The sequence below is a fragment of the Nyctibius grandis genome (assembly GCF_013368605.1).
Source record: "Nyctibius grandis isolate bNycGra1 chromosome W unlocalized genomic scaffold, bNycGra1.pri SUPER_W_unloc_2, whole genome shotgun sequence".
In the NCBI taxonomy this organism is placed as follows: domain Eukaryota; kingdom Metazoa; phylum Chordata; class Aves; order Nyctibiiformes; family Nyctibiidae; genus Nyctibius; species Nyctibius grandis.
Window position 1 is genome coordinate 5,408,491 of NW_027167473.1, and position 20,080 is coordinate 5,428,570.

Sequence of the window (20,080 nt, forward strand, 5' to 3'; positions counted from 1 at the left end):
CACCGTGGAGTAAAAAAATCCTGATCTACTGATCACAGGGAGCTGAGGACTCTTGGGCTCACCTAGTTTCTTTTTAATTTGATTTTTTTTGTTGTTTTGGTAAGTATGAAACACTTGAATCAATCAATCAGGTTGGAAGAGACCTCTGGGATCATTGAGTCCAACCATTGCCCTGACACCACCATGGCAACTAGACCAGGGCACTAAGTGCCATGGCCAGGCTTTTCTTAAACCCCTCCAGAGATGGTGACTCCACCACCTCCCTGGGCAGCCCCTTCCAATGGCTAATGACCCTTGCTGAGAAGAAATGCTTCCTAATGGCCAACCTGAACCTCCCCTGGTGAGGCTTGAGGCTGTGTCCTCTTGTCCTAGCGCTTCTTCTCTACTTCTGAAAGATTATGAAGGTTATGTTGGTTTTTAGGTGTCGTGTGCTAATCAACTTACTCAACATTTGAGTTTTAATAAATCCATCAATATTTACTCAGATGGCTTCTTGGTTTCCTGGGCAGCAAGGTGGAGTCGCAGCAATTCATGGCGAACAAAACCGCCTTTTGACTGGAGATTATTTCAGAAAACTTCTGAAACTTTGCAGGCAGAGAAAAGCCATGGGGTGGACTGACACCACGAGGGTTATTGGTATTCAGGACAGCCAGGGGAAGGCTTGTGGCTTGCCCTCAGCTGCAGAATACTGCAACCCGTAGGAGGTTCAGTGAATAAGGGCGGTATTGTGCGCTCGCACGGCGCCTGCTACAATGGGGCAACTGTTTGGTGGCTGCCGGGGTCTCGATGTACTGCTGCAGCGTGCGCTGATTTCAGAATTTGCATTTCAAAGAAGCTGTCACCGATGGCAAAGGCTATGAAACGATGTCTGGGGCTCCCCCGAAGAGTTTGCTCTAGGATGTGCTAACGTGGCTTTTTGGAGCTTGACCAGGATTTGTCTGAGAGAGCAAACAGGGTGCTGAAACCACTTACACAGCCTTTACACAAGAGAGATGTGTAGAAATTGTCGTATAAAGTAAGAATCACAGAATCAATGAGGTTGGAAGAGCCCTCTGGGCTCATCGAGTCCAACCGTTGCCCTGACACCACCCTGGCCACTAGACCATGGCACTAAGTGCCATGTCCAGTCTTTTCTTAAACACCTCCAGAGATGGGGACTCCACCACCTCCCTGGGCAGCCCCTTCCAATGGCTAATGACCCTTGCTGAGAAGAAATGCTTCCTAATGGCCAACCTGAACCTCCCCTGGCCAAGCTTGAGGCTGTGTCCTCTTGTCCTATCACTAGTTGCCTGGGAGAAGAGGCCGACTCCCACTTCACTACAACCCCCCTTCAGGTAGTTGTAGACTGCACTAAGGTCACCTCTGAGCCTCCTCTTCTCCAGGCTAAACACCCCCAGCTCCCTCAGCCATTCCTCGTAGCTCAGACCCTCCAGACCCTTCACCAGGTTGGTCGCCCTCCTCTGAGAAGAGAGGCAGTTCAGGGATGGGTCGGGTGAGGAGAGGCAGAGACTGGCTGTTGTCCATAAAGCCATTGGCATGGTTGGTTTTTAAGTGCTTAAACACCTCTTGTAGCTTACTAAACCATAGTGCAGTTTATAAAATCATTGTAGTAAGTGAAGAGCCTTGCGAATCTGTAGTAGAGTTGGAGGAAATCTTCTCACATGGGGTCAGAGTGATGCTTTTTGCATAAATGAATTTTCTCATGTAAAGGAAAGAGTGATCATAGAATCATAGAATTGTTTTGGTTGGAAAAGACCTTGAAGATCATCAAGTCCAACCACCAACCTGGTACTACCAAGGCCACCGCTAAACCGTGGCCCAAAGCACCACATCTACACGGCTTTTAAATCCCTCCAGGGATGGGGACTCCACCACTGCCCTGGGCAGCCTGTGCCAGTGCTTGCAACCCTTTTGGTGAAGAAATCGTTCCTGATCTCCAATCTAAACCTCCCCTGGCACAACTTGAGGCTGTTTCTTCTCATCCCATCACTTGCTACCCGGGAGAAGAGACTGACCCCTCCTCACTACAACCTCCTCAGGGGCAGGTGGTTGTTTTTGGTTTTCAGACCTCGATTTTTTTTTTTTATTTTGACCCCATTTTTTATTTTAAATAAACCAACAATTAAAAAAGAAACCCAAAAGCTCTCAACCACAGCCTTGATTTTTCCAGAACCTCAACTACAAAAACACATCAGACATAAGGCTACAACATGTCTGAGTCCCTAACTAAAGGTTGTCAGTACTTTTGATATATAAACTTTTTTTTTCTCCTCCCTGAAATTCTTGCAATCAAAAGGCATTTAGTTGTAGGGGTGGCCAAGAGCAGGCAGAGCCTTGGCAGAAGGCCCCAAAGCCACCGTCCCATCTGCATAATATTATCCACATGAGTAGGTTTTCTTCGTCGGAATCACCAGGACCGTATGGCAATATTGAGATCTGAAATTATTTCAAATGGATTCCCATGTAGTTACAACTCTGTATTTGCAATCTTAGTGATTTCAATTTGGGAACTCATTCAAGTGAATAATATAATGTTGGATTGCTCCTTCTCTTTTCCCTTGGAGCTGACAAACTTCTGAAAAGAACTTTATTCTGAGGAAACTTCTCAAGTTGGGAATAAGCCATCAGGTTGGTTTGGATTTAGTTGCTCCACGTATAAAATTGAGTGGAAGTTACTCTTATTTCAGAGTTTCTTTTAATAAGAGTGACTGGATTTCGTGCTCTGATTTGTAATTCCTAGTCTCCAAAGACATGTTGAACTGAGCTTTCACATAGTAATTCTACTCGGCACTGCTGAGGCAGCACCTTGAATCCTGTGTCCAGTTGTGGGCCCTGCACTTCAAGAAAGATGTTGAGGTGTTGGAGCGAGTGCAGAGGAGGGCGACCAAGCTGGTGAAGGGTCTGGAGGGCCTGAGCTCCGAGGAACGGCTGAGGGAGCTGGGGGTGTTTAGCCTGGAGAAGAGGAGGCTCAGAGGTGACCTTAGTGCAGTCTACAACTACCTGAAGGGAGGTTGTAGTGGAGTGGGAGTTGACCTCTTCTCCCAGGCAACTAGCGCTAGGACAAGAGGACACAACCTCAAGCTTGGCCAGGGGAGGTTCAGGTTGGCCATTAGGAAGCATTTCTTCTCAGCAAGGGTCATTAGCCATTGGAAGGGGCTGCCCAGGGAGGTGGTGGAGTCACCATCACAGGGGTTTTTTTTAATGTCTGGATTCTTCCTTGGATTATGGGCGTTGTTGGCATTTTTGTCGTAGTTTTGTTGGACTGATAGAATAGTTTAGGTTGGAAGGGTCCTCAGTAGGTCATCTAGTCTAGACCCTCAAATTTTCTGTTACTCTACTTGAGAGATGTAGAGTTAGAAAGAAGTAAAACAAGGAAATTGTGATTTATTAAGAAATAAAATGAAATAAGGAGGTTTTTTCCTGCTGGAAAGGCTGTGTTAAGGCAGCGTGATGGGAACAGTTTGATATTCATTGGTTATCCCTCACAACAGCACTCTCGATTGCCGTTGGATGTTTTATGACTCAGATTACGCTCAGATTAGACTTTTCTTTTTTATCTCAGTTCTTTTGGGTTTTTTAAAAGCTGAAATGATGCATTCAGGGCACACAGTCCAGCTTTGCTGTGTGCTTTCATTGTGCAAAGAGGGAAGGGCTCTCCATCTGCAGTGAAGTCCTCATTTGTTTCTTTAACGTTCACGTACATTATCGTAGCGCTGCAATTCGTTTCCTTAATTAACACCATTCTGGTGTTCCCAGAAGCCTTTCACTAAATAGAAGCGGGAGAATTTTAATTTTAAAGAGTGAATGTGAAACCATCTCTCTGTTTTGTAAATTGGAGTAGAGAGACTGTTATAATAAAGATATTTTATGCCCAGTAATGGGAGGAGGACACACCCAACCTCCTCTCACCTTACCTCAGGTGCTGCTTTGCTTTATGCACATTTCAGTCTTGGGTGTGTGCAAGGAGATGCAGGCACACTTGGGAGGTCTTTCTGGTCTTTGGACCTTGGGTGGTCCCTCTGTACCATGGGACCTGCGCTGGCCAGGGCACCTTATGACTCAAGGCACAGCGACAGCCGGCTAAACATGAGCCAGCAGTGTGTCCAGGTGGCCAAGAAGGCCAATGGCATCCTGGCCTCTCTTAGGAATAGTGTAGCCAGCCGGTCTGGGGAAGTGATGGTCCCTCTGTACTGGGCACTGGTGAGGCCGCACCTTGAATCCTGTGTCCAGTTGTGGGCCCCGCACTTCAAGAGAGATGTTGAGGTGTTGGAGCGAGTGCAGAGGAGGGTGACCAAGCTGGTGAAGGGTCTGGAGGGTCTGAGCTCCGAGGAACGGCTGAGGGAGCTGGGGGTGTTTAGCCTGGAGAAGAGGAGGCTCAGAGGTGACCTTATTGCATTCTACAACTACCTGAAGGGAGGTTGTAGTGAAGTGGGAGTCGGCCTCTTCTCCCAAGCAACCAGCGATAGGACAAGAGGACACAGCCTTAAGCTTGGCAAGGGGAGGTTCAGGTTGGCCATTAGGAAGCATTTCTTCTCAGCAAGGGTCATTAGCCATTGGAAGGGGCTGCCCAGGGAGGTGGTGGAGTCACCATCTCTGGAGGTGTTTAAGAAAAACCTGGACATGGCACTTAGTGCCCTGGTCTAGTTGCCATGGTGGTGTGAGGGCAATGGTTGGACTCGATGATCCCAGAGGACTCTTCCAACTTGATTGATTCTGGGATTCTGAGAGCATCTGATATGTTGAAGGTGCTTGAGAAGGCTGCATACAAGAGGATAACCAAGACCAGGAGCAGTCTTGGTCAGGTCATTGGGGTTTGCTGCTGGAGGTTACACGCGTGTTATTTTTTGGCAGCTTTATCCCCCAATATGTTGAAGGAGATAACCCACCCCATGGGTCCGACATGCCAGATCAGTCCCGCTCATCCTACAGCACAAACACAGCTCTAGCTTCTAACAAAACCAGGAGAAAACAATTAGTCTGCGTATCATTAACATAATTGATATTTATGACTTTCTTTGTAATTTTCTGAGTGGTTTTTGGTTGCCGACGCCGGGTTCAAATCACACCCGCAACAGGCGCCGTGGATGGGGTTGTGTCTATTATGTTGTCCTGATAAGCTTGGCCAGTGGTTTTCACCTTCCTGATGGGAGTTAGTGAGATTGATTGAAGCTCTCTGCTTCTCCTAGCCAAAATGTGCTGTAATTAATGTTTCATTATGCTAATGAATGCAAATGCAGTCGGATGCATTTGATGGGGAGGCAAGAGAACAAAAGGGATTAAAGAGTTCACTCCAAAGTACAAATTAATTGATTGCATTACTAAATGGCCTGCAAGGAAGGAGGAATGCATTGAAGGAAGGAACAAATATGAAAACAAACCCCCCTCCTGTCTAAATGTTTTGTCTTCCCACGAAGTGGCTTTATTCCGGGCGCTGCCACGTGTGTTTGAGCAACGCTGTTGGTGCTATCGGCTCTTCGGAGCTGTAACGCTCTTAAATTCAGCACAGAGTTCTCATTCATGGCGTCTGTGGTTTGTTTTTTTGCCATCCCCCTCACTCTTGCTTTTCCTCTGCTCTTTTTTCCCCCGAAATGCATCTCAAAAAAATCAAACTGTGGAAATAGTGGCTTTGTTTTCGCTCCTTCTGCCTTCTAGCTTGAAGATCTTCCAAGGGATTTCCTTTTTCAGCAACTCGTGTTCTTTTGATGTTTTAACTCGGTATCTCTCGCTCTTCGTTATCTTTTCACCCTCCTCTTTATTCTTTCTCTCACCTGACTTCTTACTCGGCACTGGTGAGGCAGCACCTTGAATCCTGTGTCCAGTTGTGGGCCCCGCACTTCAAGAAGGATGTTGAGGTGTTGGAGTGAGTGCAGAGGAGGGCGACCAAGCTGGGGAAGGGTCTGGAGGGTCTGAGCTACGAGGAACGGCTGAGGGAGCTGGGGGTGTTTAGCCTGGAGAAGAGGAGGCTCAGAGGTGACCTTATTGCAGTCTACAACTACCTGAAGGGAGGTTGTAGCGCAGTGGGAGTTGGCCTCTTCTCCCAGGCAACTAGTGATAGGACAAGAGGACACAGCCTCAAGCTTGGCCAGGGGAGGTTCAGGTTGGCCATTAGGAAGCATTTCTTCTCAGCAAGGGCCGTTAGCCATTGGAAGGGGCTGCCCAGGGAGGTGGTGGAGTCACCATCTCTGGAGGGGTTTAAGAAAAGCCTGGCCATGGCACTTAGTGCCCTGGTCTAGTTGCCATGGTGGTGTCAGGGCAACGGTTGGACTTGATGATCCCTGAGGTCTCTTCCAACCTGGTTGATTCTGTGATTCTTTCTTTCTCCTTCCCACACGTTTCCATGCTCTTGCCCTCCTCAGCTATTGCCCTCCTTGGCCTTCCCATCTATTCTGTTGGCTCACGTCTTCTCGTTGCAGTCTTTTTCCATGATGACTGGTGAAAACGTTCATCTGCCCAGATCTCTGGGCTGCTTCTTGTTGTTATTCCACTCAACTCCTCCATTTTAGCCCTTTTCTGCTTGGCTTGGATTCAGTGCTGCATTGACCCCCCGTGAGTTTTTTATCTAGGTGATTTAATCTAATAATAACATAATCTAATAATTGAAGTGATTTTATTTTGCTTTCATAGAATGGTTTGCGTTGGAAGGGACCTTAAAGCCCATCCAGCTCCAACCCCCTGCCATGGGCAGGGACACCTTCCACTAGACCAGGTTGCTCCAAGCCCCATCCAACCTGGCCTTAAGCACTTTTAGTAGAGTCCAAAATCCTGTGATAGCACCACTGAAAAATTCAGTCATTTGAACAGTGCTTCCACGTACTACACGCTTGTGTCTTTCATCGTACATTTCTGGGAGTATGAATTTTTATTTCCACATCTGAACATCAAATGGAGGCGTAAGGTGAGATTTTCAAACTTTCATAGAGCTCCAATGAAATATTCAGCACCCCAGAAGGCACCTCATAAGTTATATTAAAAGGAGAACTCTTGTTTTAATGTTTTTATTATATATTAAGCTTCATATTTAGTGTATTTTATGCAAACAGATCACAGAATCCATCAGGTTGGAAGAGCCCTCTGGGATCATCGAGTCCAACCATTGCCCTGACACCACCATGGCAACTAGACCAGGGCACTAAGTGCCATGGCCAGGCTTTTCTTAAACCCCTCCAGAGATGGGGACTCCACCACCTCCCTGGGCAGCCCCTTCCAATGGCTAATGACCCTTGCTGAGAAGAAATGCTTAATGTTAATAAACATTAAGAAATAAGAAAGCTCCAGGGTGGTCAAATGCTTTTGCAACTGCGACATCTCTTCCTTCTCTATAATCGAAGGAACTGATGCAGAACATCAAGGGAGTGAAAAAAATACCAAACCCACCCTGGAAGATTAGATTTCACAAAGGTGGAACAGCAAGTGGAGGATTCAAAGCAAAGGAGTGATTAAGAAGCGCGTCAGAGATCATCTTTTAAATGTTAATTTAGTCTGTGGCCTGAAGAACGAGAACCTTGAAGTTCCTCTGATGTTACCTGTCAGGGTGAGAAGCCCATTAGTTTTATTCCTGTATCACAAAGCAGGTCATCACGTAGGGGTGATGTCTTGGTTGCTAAAGCAACGAGGGACCGAGGATGGGGTCTTGGAGCTGCAAGTTTTCTCCTTTATTTGACTAAAGGACGTGTGGTCTATTGCCAAGGGCACTCTCCTTGACCTCAGAGCTTCAGATCTCCTAGCAGTGCTACAGGCTTGTTTGATGACTTGAATGTGCTTGGAATAGCTGACACGGGAGCTTTGTGTAGGAGGTATTTAATCTTTGCAACTCTTGAGTTTGTAGTTAAGCCGTAGATGTCATAAATCTCTGTCTGTAGTTCTGTAGTCAGAGGGAAAAGGAAGCTCTAATGTGCCATGGTCATCGGTTTCAGCAGCCTCAGGTTTGCAGGACTCTTAATTGCCTTTAAGTCTCTTTTAGAGTCATAGAATGGTTTGAGTTGGAAGGGACCTTAAAGACCATCTAATGGTTTTCATCAAATATCTTTATGTTTCCAGCTACTAAAAGGCTGTGCAACAGGTAGCTGGAGAGACGGCTGGCTGGCTGGACGCCGCTTTGCAAGCCTGACATTCAGGCTGGAGACTGGAAGGTTGCTCCTGCCTCCTTGGTTGCATCTACTGGGGGTTTCACCCTGGATTTCCACCACATAGGGGTGGAGGCATCATGTGTTTTGGAGCCAGCACTCCTGCTTTTGGAGAATAGGTGAAGAGAAAGTGCGCTGCAGTGAGTGCCTTGAGAGGAAAGTCCTCCATAAGCTCGAGCTTTGCTTTGTTTTGGTCTTGTTCTCAGAGCAAGGGGATTTTAGGCAGTAGGGACCCAAAGGACCTACAGGAGCAGCTAAGTATGGGCTGTTCTGCCATGCTTCCTCAGCTGCTTTACAATGGGGTACCAGTACCATGGGTGGTGTTTGGCTTAGGCTTGGCCATGAATGGAAATCCTGATTTCCAGGTGGTGTTGTGGGCTGGTATGATCAAGTCTGGGATTTGTCTTTCCCTTAATTCCACAAAGGCTGTTCCTTTACCCTGGGTTATAGTATTAAATTATTGATTTTTTTTTTTTTTCAGGTGCTGAAATAGGTTTATGTAGTAGGTGTAGTGTATTCCTTCCTGTAACCTGCTCTAGAGGAGTCACAGAATCAATCAGGTTGGAAGAGCCCTCTGGGCTCATTGAGTCCAACCATTGCCCTGACACCACCATGGCAACTAGACCATGGCACTAAGTGCCATGTCCAGGCTTTTCTTAAACCCCTCCAGAGATGGTGACTCCACCACCTCCCTGGGCAGCCCCTTCCAATGGCTAATGACCCTTGCTGAGAAGAAATGCTTCCCAATGTCCAACCTGAACCTCCCCTGGCCAAGCTTGAGGCTGTGTCCTCTTGTCCTATCGCTAGTTGCCTGGCAGAAGAGGCCGACTCCCACTGCGCTACAACCTCCCTTCAGGTAGTTGTAGACTGCACTAAGGTCACCTCTGAGCCTCCTCTTCTCCAGGCTAAGCAACCCCAGCTCCCTCAGCCGTTCCTCATAGGTCAGACCCTCCATCACGTCTCAGATGACATATTATTGGGAAAGGCTCTCCAGGCTGCCCTGACTTCAGGTGTGACATTGCAGCTGGACTTTCCAATTAGTTCAAATATGCAAGTTAGATACTAATGGATTTCTCAAAGAGTTTTCTACCTTTCTCCTTCAGCACCTACATACCACAAAGATGTGGCCATTAGATTCTTATTCTCCAAGTAATCTCTTCTGAACATACACGGCCGTTTTCTTCCATTTTTAAGATGTCACCATTACTTTTCTTTCCAGGAATAATATTTCCAAGAAGATTTGAATTTTCCTCACATCCCAAAAGCTTTCCAGGTTATTCAAGCTGTTAGGATCCTTGTAGTAAAGCAATTTAGGTTAAATATGCCTTTCGCAAAGGATGTGAATGGTTGAAATTGCAGCTGAACTGCAAGGGTAATTGCACGAAAAGGAAGTTAATCTTTGTTTAACTTCTGGAACTTGCTGCTCTGGAAGCTGTCATAACCCTATTTCTCCTGCAGAAGTGGATTATTGTGATAATAGGCACATAAAATCATTAACAAGCTGTTGTAAACAGCTGTGTTAAACTGTTGTAAGTGTTGGTGACAAAATGTCCAACAAGTAGCTGTGATTTACAAACAGAACGCAGCTGGAGGAGGGAGAGGAACGTGTGTTTTTGAGGGAACTCCTTATTACATGCATTTATTTGCATAATGTCATCTACCTGGACTTGTGCAAAGCATGTGACAGTGTCCCACATGACATCCTTGTCTCTAAATTGGAGAGACATGGACTTGATGGATGGACCACTCAGTGGATAAAGAACTGGCTGGATGGTCGCACTCAAAGAGTTACGGTCAACGGCTCGATGTCCAAGTGGACACCAGTGACGAGTGGTGTTCCTCAGGGGGCAGTATTGGGACCAGTCCTGTTTAACATCTTTGTCGGCGACATGGACAGTGGGATTGAGTGAGCCCTCAGCAAGTTTGCTGATGACACCAAGCTCTGCGGTGTGGTGACACGCTGGAGGGCAGGGATGGCATCCAGAGGGACCTGGACAGGCTGGAGAGCTGGGCCTGTGTGAACCACATGGAGTTCAACAAGGCCAAGTGCAAGGTCCTGCACGTGGGTCAGGGCAATCCCAAGCACAAACACAGGCTGGGTCGAGAATGGATTGAGAGCAGCCCTGAGGAGAAGGACTTGGGGTGATGGGTGATGAGAAGCTCACCATGAGCCGGCAACGTGCGCTGGCAGCCCAGAAAGCCACCCGTGTCCTGGGCTGCATCCCCAGCAGCGTGGCCAGCAGGGCGAGGGAGGGGATTCTGCCCCTCTGCTCCGCTCTCGGGAGACCCCCCCTGCAGTGCTGCGTCCAGCTCTGGGGCCCCCAACAGAAGAAGGACATGGAGCTGTTGGAGCGAGTCCAGAGAAAGCCACGGAGATGCTCAGAGGGCTGGAGCCCCTCTGCTGTGGAGACAGGCTGAGAGCAGGGGCTGTTCAGCCTGGAGAAGAGAAGGCTCCGGGGAGACCTTCTAGCACCTTCCAGTGCCTGAAGGGGCTACAGGAAAGCTGGAGAGGGACTTTTCACAAGGGCATGGAGTGATGGGATGAGGGTTAATGGTTTTAAACTGAAAGAGAGGAGATTGAGATGAGATATGAGGAAGAAATTCTTTCCTGTGAGGGTGGTGAGACATTGGCCCAGGTTGCCCAGAGAAGCTGTGGCTGCCCCCTCCCTGGCAGTGTTCAAGGCCAGGTTGGATGGGGCTGGGAGCAACCTGGTCTAGTGGAAGGTGTCCCTGCTCATGGCTGGGGGTTGGAACTAGATGGTCTTTAAGTTCCCTTCCAACCCAAACCATTCTATGATTCTATTTATGATAAATAAATATAATAAATCTCTATAGTATTAGTCATGTAAAACAAATCAGGATTTGACTATTCATGATGTTATTAGACAACACACTTTAGTCTCAGTTCTTACGGTGCTGTTATTGTGCCTGAAATTTTCTGCAAGTTGAGATTTCCAGCTCTTGCTTTCTCCTTTTCTAAGTTTTATTAAGTTTTTGAAGCCACAATTTGTTTTATTTATAGGCTTTGAAGGAAAATCTGGTACCCACCTACTTCACTTAGCGTCGAGGAACGAAGTACTAGACAAGAAAATTAATTTCTATAAAGAAAATGCCAAGTAGCTGTTTGTGCGTTGTTATATTTATAGAGAACTTTGGTTTGAGGTATAAAATAGAAATAATTAATCTATTTTTTTAGGACTAAAAAGGTTTTTTGAATATTTTCATTGTGTAAGTTTTTGTATTCATTGGCTGTAATTGGAAGGCGACCAAGCTGGTGAAGGGTCTGGAGGGTCTGAGCTACGAGGAACGGCTGAGGGAGCTGGGGGTGTTTAGCCTGGAGAAGAGGAGGCTCAGAGGTGACCTTCTTGCAGTCTCCAACTACCTGAAGGGAGGTTGTAGTGAAGTGGGAGTCGGCCTCTTCTCCCGGGCAACTAGCGCTAGGCCAAGAGGACACAGCCTCAAGGTTCTTCAGTTGAGGTTCAGGTTGTTTCTTCCTCCATAGAGATATATAACTAATATTTACTCCTTGTTTCTTATGGTTTTGCTGTTTCAGGTTCCCAGATTAAGACTTTTACGTCATTGAGGTTCTTGACCGAGCCTTCAGATGCCGTCACCATGCGTGGAAGCAACGTGCTGTTGAACTGCGTAGCAGAATCAGATCGAGGAGCCCCAGTTATTAAGTGGAAGAAAGACGCCGTCTTCTTAAACCTGGCCGTAGACGAAAGGAGGCAGCAGTTGGCCAACGGATCGCTCTTGATACAAAACATCGTCCACTCCAGGCACCACAAGCCAGATGAAGGGCTCTACCAGTGTGAAGCATCTCTAGAAGGTGTTGGAGCTATCATCAGTCGGACAGCTAAGGTCATGGTAGCAGGTAGGGAGAAACATCCTTACCTTTTGGGTTGCTGGAAATACTCGTTGTGAGAAGCTGTTTTTTTTAATAATTAAGAGCAAAAATTGTACATAAAAGCACTTCAAGTGCTGTGGGTTTTTTTTTCTCCTCTTCAAAAGAAGTAAAACTAGATATGACACTTGTGCGACAGTAATTTATTTCTGACAAGGTATTATTCTTGTTTAAATATGTCTAATCACCTCTTTGTGGCTTTATCTGCTGCATATTTATTGTCTTCAAAATGGATGAAACCTCTGAAGTTGGAAATTAACTGCTTTTCTGATGAATTGAAGATCATAAAAAAACAAATGGCAAACTTCTGTAGGGCACTGAATGTACAAATTTTTATGGTTTAGGAACTTCTTCATAGACAAGAGCTCATTCTGCAGCTTCCTGGAATTGGCAGCCTCTTTGTGTTTCCTTTAAAGCACTTGTATGGGTGGAAGGAACAGGGGTTTGCTACTAGGTGTCTGAGAACAGTTGTGGCTTCTCCTTGACTTAACAAATACCTTTGTGAAAGATGTTTGTGTGAAGTTTTCAAGGGGTCTTTTGCCTCTTCATCCGTCTACAACTACCTGAAGGGAGGTTGTAGTGGAGTGGGAGTTGGCCTCTTCTCCCAGGCAACTGGCGATAGGACAAGAGGACACAGCCTCAAGCTTGGCCAGGGGAGGTTCAGGTTGGCCATTAGGAAGCATTTCTTCTCAGCAAGGGTCATTAGCCATTGGAAGGGGCTGCCCAGGGAGGTGGGAGAGTCCCCATCTCTGGAGGGGTTTAAGAAAAGCCTGGCCATGGCACTTAGTGCCATGGTCTAGTTGCCATGGTGGTGTCAGGGCAACGGTTGGACTCGATGATCCCAGAGGTCTCTTCCAACCTGCTTGATTCTGTGATTCTGTGAATCCAGTCTATGCACTACCTAGTCTTGCTGTCCTGCCACATTTTGAGCAACATGGAGATGTAAAATAAAACTCAAGTTCAATCCAGGTCAGTCCAGGAGCTCTACAACTGTCCTGTGTCTTCGTAAACTCTCACCAGTTATGCTCTCATCCAGGCAGGTCTCTTCTCAGCTGGTCTCTCCAGTGTCCCTCATGATCTCAGTGCCTTTTCCCATCTTAAGGGCCTTCAAACTGAAGATCACTTCTTGTCCTTCAAACCCTTCTCTACCAGCTAGAAAAGGCATATTTTCTCATGATGCCTGATTAAAACAGATAACGAGTCTCGTCTCTTTCCTAATTTACCTCCTCCCCACCCCTTTTTTATCTGTATCTCTGGTCGTTTCAACCTCACATCCTGAGCAGTGTATCTACTCCTGCGCTATGATTCCTCCCCAAAGTGCTGAAGAGCCCCACAGATGTAAAGAAATTGGTCGTTCTGTTATCAAGTCCCCCTCGGAGGGAGCCTGCAGAGCTGGGCTTTGCCAAGTAAGGCTTGTTGCCAGTTCAAGTTGTTATTTGGCCTTGATCTTGGGTTGTTGGCAACCACTAACTAATAAAATCACTCCAATTATTCGTTGTGACTGCACATATGTGAGTGTTCCCTGTTGTGCTGTGCCCAGTTGGATACAGAATCACAGAATCAATGAGGTTGGAAGAGCCCTCTGGGATCATCGAGCCCAACCATTGCCCTGACACCACCATGGCAACTAGACCAGGGCACTAAGTGCCATGTCCAGGCTTTTCTTAAACCCCTCCAGAGATGGTGACTCCACCACCTCCCTGGGCAGCCCCTTCCAATGGCTAATGACCCTTGCTGAGAAGAAATGCTTCCTGATGTCCAACCTGAACCTCCCGTGGCTAATCTTGAGGCTGTGTCCTCTTGTCCTAGCGCTAGTTGCCTGGGAGAAGAGGCCGACTCCCACTGTGCTACAACCTCCCTTCAGGTAGTTGTAGACTGCACTAAGGTCAGCTCTGAGCCTCCTCTTCTCCAGGCTGAACACCCCCAGCTCCCTCAGCCGTTCCTCATAGCTCAGACCCTTCACCAGCTTGGTCGCCCTCCAACACCTCACCATGTTTCTTGAAGTACAGGGCCCACAACTGGACACAGGATTCAAGGTGCGGCCTCACCAGTGCCGACACAACCCAGCACAACCTGCTGGTAGCTGCCCCTGCTTTCTGCAGGGTGCTGGACTAGACAGTCTCCATAGGTGCCTTTTGACCTTGGGTATTGTGGTTGTTTTCTGGTTGTGTGAAAACAGTTGATATTAGAAGGTGTGTGGCATTTAAAATTGGCAACACGTGCTTCGAGCAGAAAGTGGTGTTTTGCTCTCTGAAGGACGTGTATTCCTGAGCGAGCAGAATTTTTGTGGCATGTGGGGTTTTTTTTTATGGTGTTTTTGTGGGTTTTTTTTGAGGGAGTCACTGTGCACTGTTGACAGAACATCATTGACTCAAGGCATGGCAGATGGAAACGTGACGGAGTAAGGGAAAGAGGGCAAGAGGAGAAATGAAGGTCTCGCGCTCCAGTATGTTGTGTTATTCATCGCTTGGCAAAGCAAATAAACTTCTTGTGTTCAGAAAAGCCTCCTCTTACAGAGATGAGGACTGGGATAGGATAGAGCTGGGTTTAATGTTCTAACACTTGAAACCTGAAGCTCTCTGATCTGTTGTATGATGTACAAGGGATCGCTGCTAAACAGACCTTTTCTGGGCAGCCTGATGCTCTCATCCAAGGGAGTTGATGATGGTATGTGTGATTGCACTGTCCTCATGAGTTGAAGATTGTGTTCACGTCAACAGAATCCCAGAATCAGCCAGGTTGGAAGAGCTCTCTGGGCTCATCGAGTCCAACCATTGCCCTGACACCACCATGGCAACTAGACCATGGCACTAAGTGCCATGGCCAGTCTTTTCTTAAACCCCTCCAGAGATGGGGACTCCACCACCTCCCTGGGCAGCCCCTTCCAATGGCTAATGACCCTTGCTGAGAAGAAATGCTTCCTAATGGCCAACCTGAACCTTCCATGGTGAAGCTTGAGGCTATGTCCTCTTGTCCTATGTCCTAGTCTCCCGTTTCTGTGCAAGATTTCATTCTTGCAACATTTTAAAGGAAGGACCATGAGCTTTAATATTTCAGGCAGGTTTTAGGAAGAGATTCTTCCACTGAATTACAATCTCATCTTGGGTAGCGTCGCTTTTAAACTATAGATCTGTTCACAGCATTTTAAGTACTTACTGCGCTGTTTGGCAACGTAGAATACATCAACATTTATGTCTTTAGAGGTTAAAATTGCCCAATCACTGCTCTGCATAAGGGGCATCTATCTTTCTTGCAGTAAAGACCCCGCACGTGATCTCACCACGCTTTTTTAAGCATTAACAGTCAATAAAGCAGTCACCGCTAAAAGGTAACGGCCAACTCCGTGTGGAACCACTCAGGGGTACTGAAAGGATATTACCATTTTAAAGCCCTTCCCCTTATACTTTCATGACTTTCAATAAAGAAAATATAGCAAATACAAACTGGTTTTAATCCGTCGAGAATTTTATGCGTGTACGGGGAAAAATACACCGTTTCTAAGAAGGCCTCAAGGGTCCTTACGGCCCTGACGTGCTCCAGGTTGAAATGGAAATGAGAGTGTTGGAGAGAAACTTACTTAAACTCCCAATTTAAGACTACTGATAATTAGTATTTCTACTAATGGGTAGGATTTTAGGTAGAAACCACGCTACCATGTCTTATGTCTCTGTTTATAGATTGTTGCAGGATCAGTCCTTCAAAGGGTCTGGTTTTACCGTTAATCTGGAATGGTCTTTCAGAGGGTGGTAAAGAGTGGAAGCCAAGGTTACTTTATAGGGAAATGGTATCCTGGGGTGCATTAGGAAGAGTGTGGCCAACAGGTCAAGGGAGGTTCTCCTGCCCCTCTACACGGCCCTGGTGAGGCCACATCTGGAGTAACTGTGTGCAGTTCTGGCCCCTCCAGTTCAAGAAAGATAAGGAACTACTGGAGAGAGTCCAGCGAAGGGCTACAAAGATGATCAGAGGGCTGGAGGATCTCTCTTATGAGGAGAGGCTGAGGGAGCTGGGGCTGTTCAGCTGGAGAAGAGCAGGTTGAGGGGGGATCTTATCAACACTTACAAATACCTTAGGGGTGGGTGTCAAGAGGAGGGGTCCAGACTCTTCTCAGTGGTGCCCAGTGACAGGACAAGGGGCAATGGGCATGAACTGAAACACGGGAAGTTCCATCTGAATATGAGGAGGAACTTCTTTCCTATGAGGGTGCCAGAGCCCTGGCACAGGCTGCCCAGGGAGGGTGGGGAGTCTCCTTCTCTGGAGATATTCAAAACCTGCCTGGACACAACCCTGTGCAATGTGCTCTGGGTGACGCTGCTTTGGCAGGGGGTTGGACTGGATGATCTCCAGAGGTTCCTTCCAACCCTTAACCATTCTGTGTTCCTTTCTTCTGATTCCCTGCATCTATGATTCGTTTCTTTTTTCATAAAGGAAGGAAATTACCATCAGAAATTATTTAGGAGGTATAACTTGATTTAGAACAGCTAAAATCAGCCAATGCTGACTTAATCTTTTTTTATTCCTCCCTTTTTTGATTCGTAATCACAGGAGATTTCGGGGTATTTAAAGTGATTTCATAAGCCATAATAAAAGTAGTGAACCAAACTAAAATGCCACTTCCCTCCTAAACTCATTATGGAGCTCTAAAAATTGATTTTCTTGATAAATAGCAAAATAAAAAAAGCAAGTCTTAAGTCTGTAGAATAGACATTATCATTGGAAAGCTTCAATTAAAAGTATCACCTCTTGATGGTGAATTCAGCAAAACAGAGGGTTGTGTATGAACTTTGGGCCAACAGGTTTTTCTCTAAGAAGCCTTTTAATGTTTGTATTTTATATAAAAGCACATGGCACAGTGTGTACTAGTGGATAGAGAGCCACAGAATCAATGAGGTTGGAAGAGCCCTCTGGGCTCATCGAGTCCAACCATTGCCCTGACACCACCATGGCAACTAGACCATGGCACTAAGTGCCATGGCCAGGCTTTTCCCAAACACACTCCATCAGGATTAAGTCTAGTGTTGAAGGACTAGCTAACTGCTTCAGATCTTTGTTCTCTTTTCCCTCCGTGCCATAATAATATATGCCTGTGGGACCACTTTTTCCACCACTTGATGACCTATAGTGCTTAATAGCTTTTTGCTTAATGGAACGGACGATTCCCCAGTGCTCGCTCTGTGCTGTCACTGCTTAATGTTCCTTTGTTGGATTTGTAAGGTCCACAGGCACAAACACACTCTGTCGTGTCATTAAAGCTCGTTAGCACATCTGTAGTGAAAGACAGTTCTGAAATGTGAAAGAAAATATCAGGTAAATATTTGACTCTTTACATGCCACTCTGTTTTGGGCCCAATTTTTTGCACCTACTTTCGCTGATGTAATTGGAGGGTGCAATGAGATAGGCAACCATAAAACCCCAAACATAATGCCCAGCGTGTCTAGTAAGGTAGTTGTCCTTTTGATGTGATCACTAATTTATGTATTTTTTTCCTTTAAATGGTGATTTTCGACATTGTCCCTCTGTACTCAGCACTGGTGAGGCCGCACCTTGAATCCTGTGTCCAGTTGTGGGCCCCACACTTCAAGAGAGATGTTGAGGTGTTGGAGCGAGTGCAGAGGAGGGCGACCAAGCTGGTGAAGGGTCTGGAGGGTCTCAACTCTGAGGAACGGCTGAGGGAGCTGGGGTTGTTTAGCCTGGAGAAGAGGAGGCTCAGAGGTGACCTTATTGCAGTCTACAACTACCTGAAGGGAGGTTGTAGCGCAGTGGGAGTCGGCCTCTTCTCCCTCCCTAGTGACAGGACAAGAGGACACAGCCTCAAGCTTGGCCAGGGGAGGTTCAGGTTGGCCATTAGGAAGCATTTCTTCTCAGCAAGGGTCATTAGGCATTGGAAGGGGCTGCCCAGGGAGGTGGTGGAGTCCCCATCTCTGGAGGTGTTTAAGAAAAGCCTGGACATGGCACTTAGTGCCATGGTCTAGTTACCATGGTGGTGTCAGGGCAATGGTTGGACTCAATGATCCCAGAGGGCTCTTCCAACCTCACTGATTCTGTGATTCTATAAGGTGAAAAGCTATGAGAATGGTTTCTGTTCCCTATGGCTGCTCATGTGCAACAGGCTTTGAGTTAGGTCCTTAATTCTTCTATGCATTTGTCCCAACTTGAGTCTTGTGGCTCCTATAGGTGCCCCATGTACAGAGCTGCCACAGGTCGCTCTCCTTTCCCCCAGTAAGCTATGATGGGATCCCTCATTGCATGACACGAGCGGTGTAGGCAATGGTTTTACTTCCTTGGGAGTAACTTCTGGAAGAAGGCAAGATACTCCTGCTTGTATTGCTTCAATCCTTAATTGATCATTGAATATCAGACAACTTTGATCTTGAATATCCACTCCAGTGAAAATTCAGGAATAAGTAACTGGCTCCTTTTGGTGACCTGATGCCCCCCTACCTGCCCCTCTTGGGAGTAGCTCCACCATAATGTTTCACTGTAATAATGTTCCACTGGTTTTAAGATAGCAAGTGAAGAAGTAGGTCATGTCTGAAGATATATGGTGAATATTCCACCTTATGTTCCAGCACCTGAACACCAACACAATAATTGCCAGAAATGCTTTCATCAGCTTTTAATTTTACTTCTGTTGTTGATTTAAAATTACCGTAGTGAGTGACTTGGGAGCAGCAGACTCCTGAGGACCGCTCCAGTCTCACGTCAGTTGATGGGTATCCATCTGTGTTGCTCTTGGGTATGCTTTCTGTCATGAGGAGGAATAATTAACTCTCTAGTTAAGACAAAAATAAAAAGCTCTCTGTTTATGTGCATTAATACCACAGGTCCTGTGGGACCCCCCAGGCAGTGGGCGGAGGCATACCAGGTGCTGGCTCCAGTTCTGTCACTCCAACAAAGGTGCTTCTGGATTCATAACCATTGAGGCTCTGCTTTGTGGTCCCATCTCCTCCTCTGTGAGGATTGAGCAGAAGCCCAGCGCTGGGTAACAGATGCTTTGAGCCAAGCTTACGATTTCACGTGCTTATTTTCCACTGGAAAGCCTGGACATGGCACTTAGTGCCATGGTCTAGTTGCTATGGTGGTGTCAGGGCAATGGTTGGAGTTGATGATCCCAGAGGGCTCTTCCAACCTGATTGATTCTGTTGAGAAATACTCAGCAGGAGCTCCTGCCACCGCAATTCCTCCTCTCCCTATCCTTGTGCTGCATAGAAACGTGGCTTTAATTAGCAAATTTCATTTAGGAGAAAGGTTTTGCTTTCGTTTTTAGTGCCTGGCAGAAGATTTACTTCGACTGAACTCGAGGAGATTGGATTGAAAAAGGAGCAGCCTTGGTTAGTGAGGGCGTGTGGTTTCAGTGAATTAAAATAATGGGCCGTAATAGATCACAGGCACTGGAGGTGGCTGTCACCCTGTAGATCATCTGGCCAGTTTACCTTCTAGGAGAGGATTGTTCCCACACTGTGTCTGCTCATCATCTGTCTGCTCTGGTTTTATAAGCTGTAAGTGATGAGACTCCTACAACCTCCCTTGGCACTGTGTCCTACTGCCTAATAGATCTGTCAGGGTGTGTTTTCTGGAAATTAAGCCTTAGTTTTCTGCATGTTGTTACTTTGTCCTTTATTGTGCAGGACAAAGGTGCTGTTGGGGGTATAATGGTCTAAGCCTGACAACAAGTGCTTGACTTGCAAGTTCTTTTGGGGTATAAACTAATTTTTGGGGGTTTTCTTCCTGATGTAGAAGGACCTTTCAAGTTGCTTGTGTTCCTGAGGACGCTGTGGCAGAACAAGTGATAACTGATTCCAGGTCTTACACTTGGGCCACACCAACCCCCTGCAGCGCTCCAGGCTGGGGGAAGAGTGGTTAGAGAGTGGCCCGGCGGAAAGAGACCTGGGGGTGCTGATGGACAGGTGGCTGAACATGAGCCAGCAGTGTGCCCAGGTGGCCAAGAAGGCCAATGGCATCCTGGCCTCTCTTAGGAATAGTGTAGCCAGTAGGTCTGGGGAAGTGATGGTCCCTCTGTACTGGGCAGTGGTGAGGCCGCACCTTGAATGCTGT

At 46.8% G+C, this 20,080-nt stretch overlaps 1 protein-coding gene across 1 annotated transcript in view; it reads left to right on the forward strand.

The window, feature by feature from the left end:
- Positions 1–20,080, forward strand: part of DCC (DCC netrin 1 receptor) — a 436,443-nt gene that overhangs the window by 170,418 nt on the left and 245,945 nt on the right. The window contains exon 2 of the mRNA XM_068424420.1: positions 11,677–11,997. Within this exon, the coding sequence (XP_068280521.1) occupies positions 11,677–11,997 (321 nt within the window). The remainder of the gene's footprint in view (positions 1–11,676; positions 11,998–20,080) is intronic.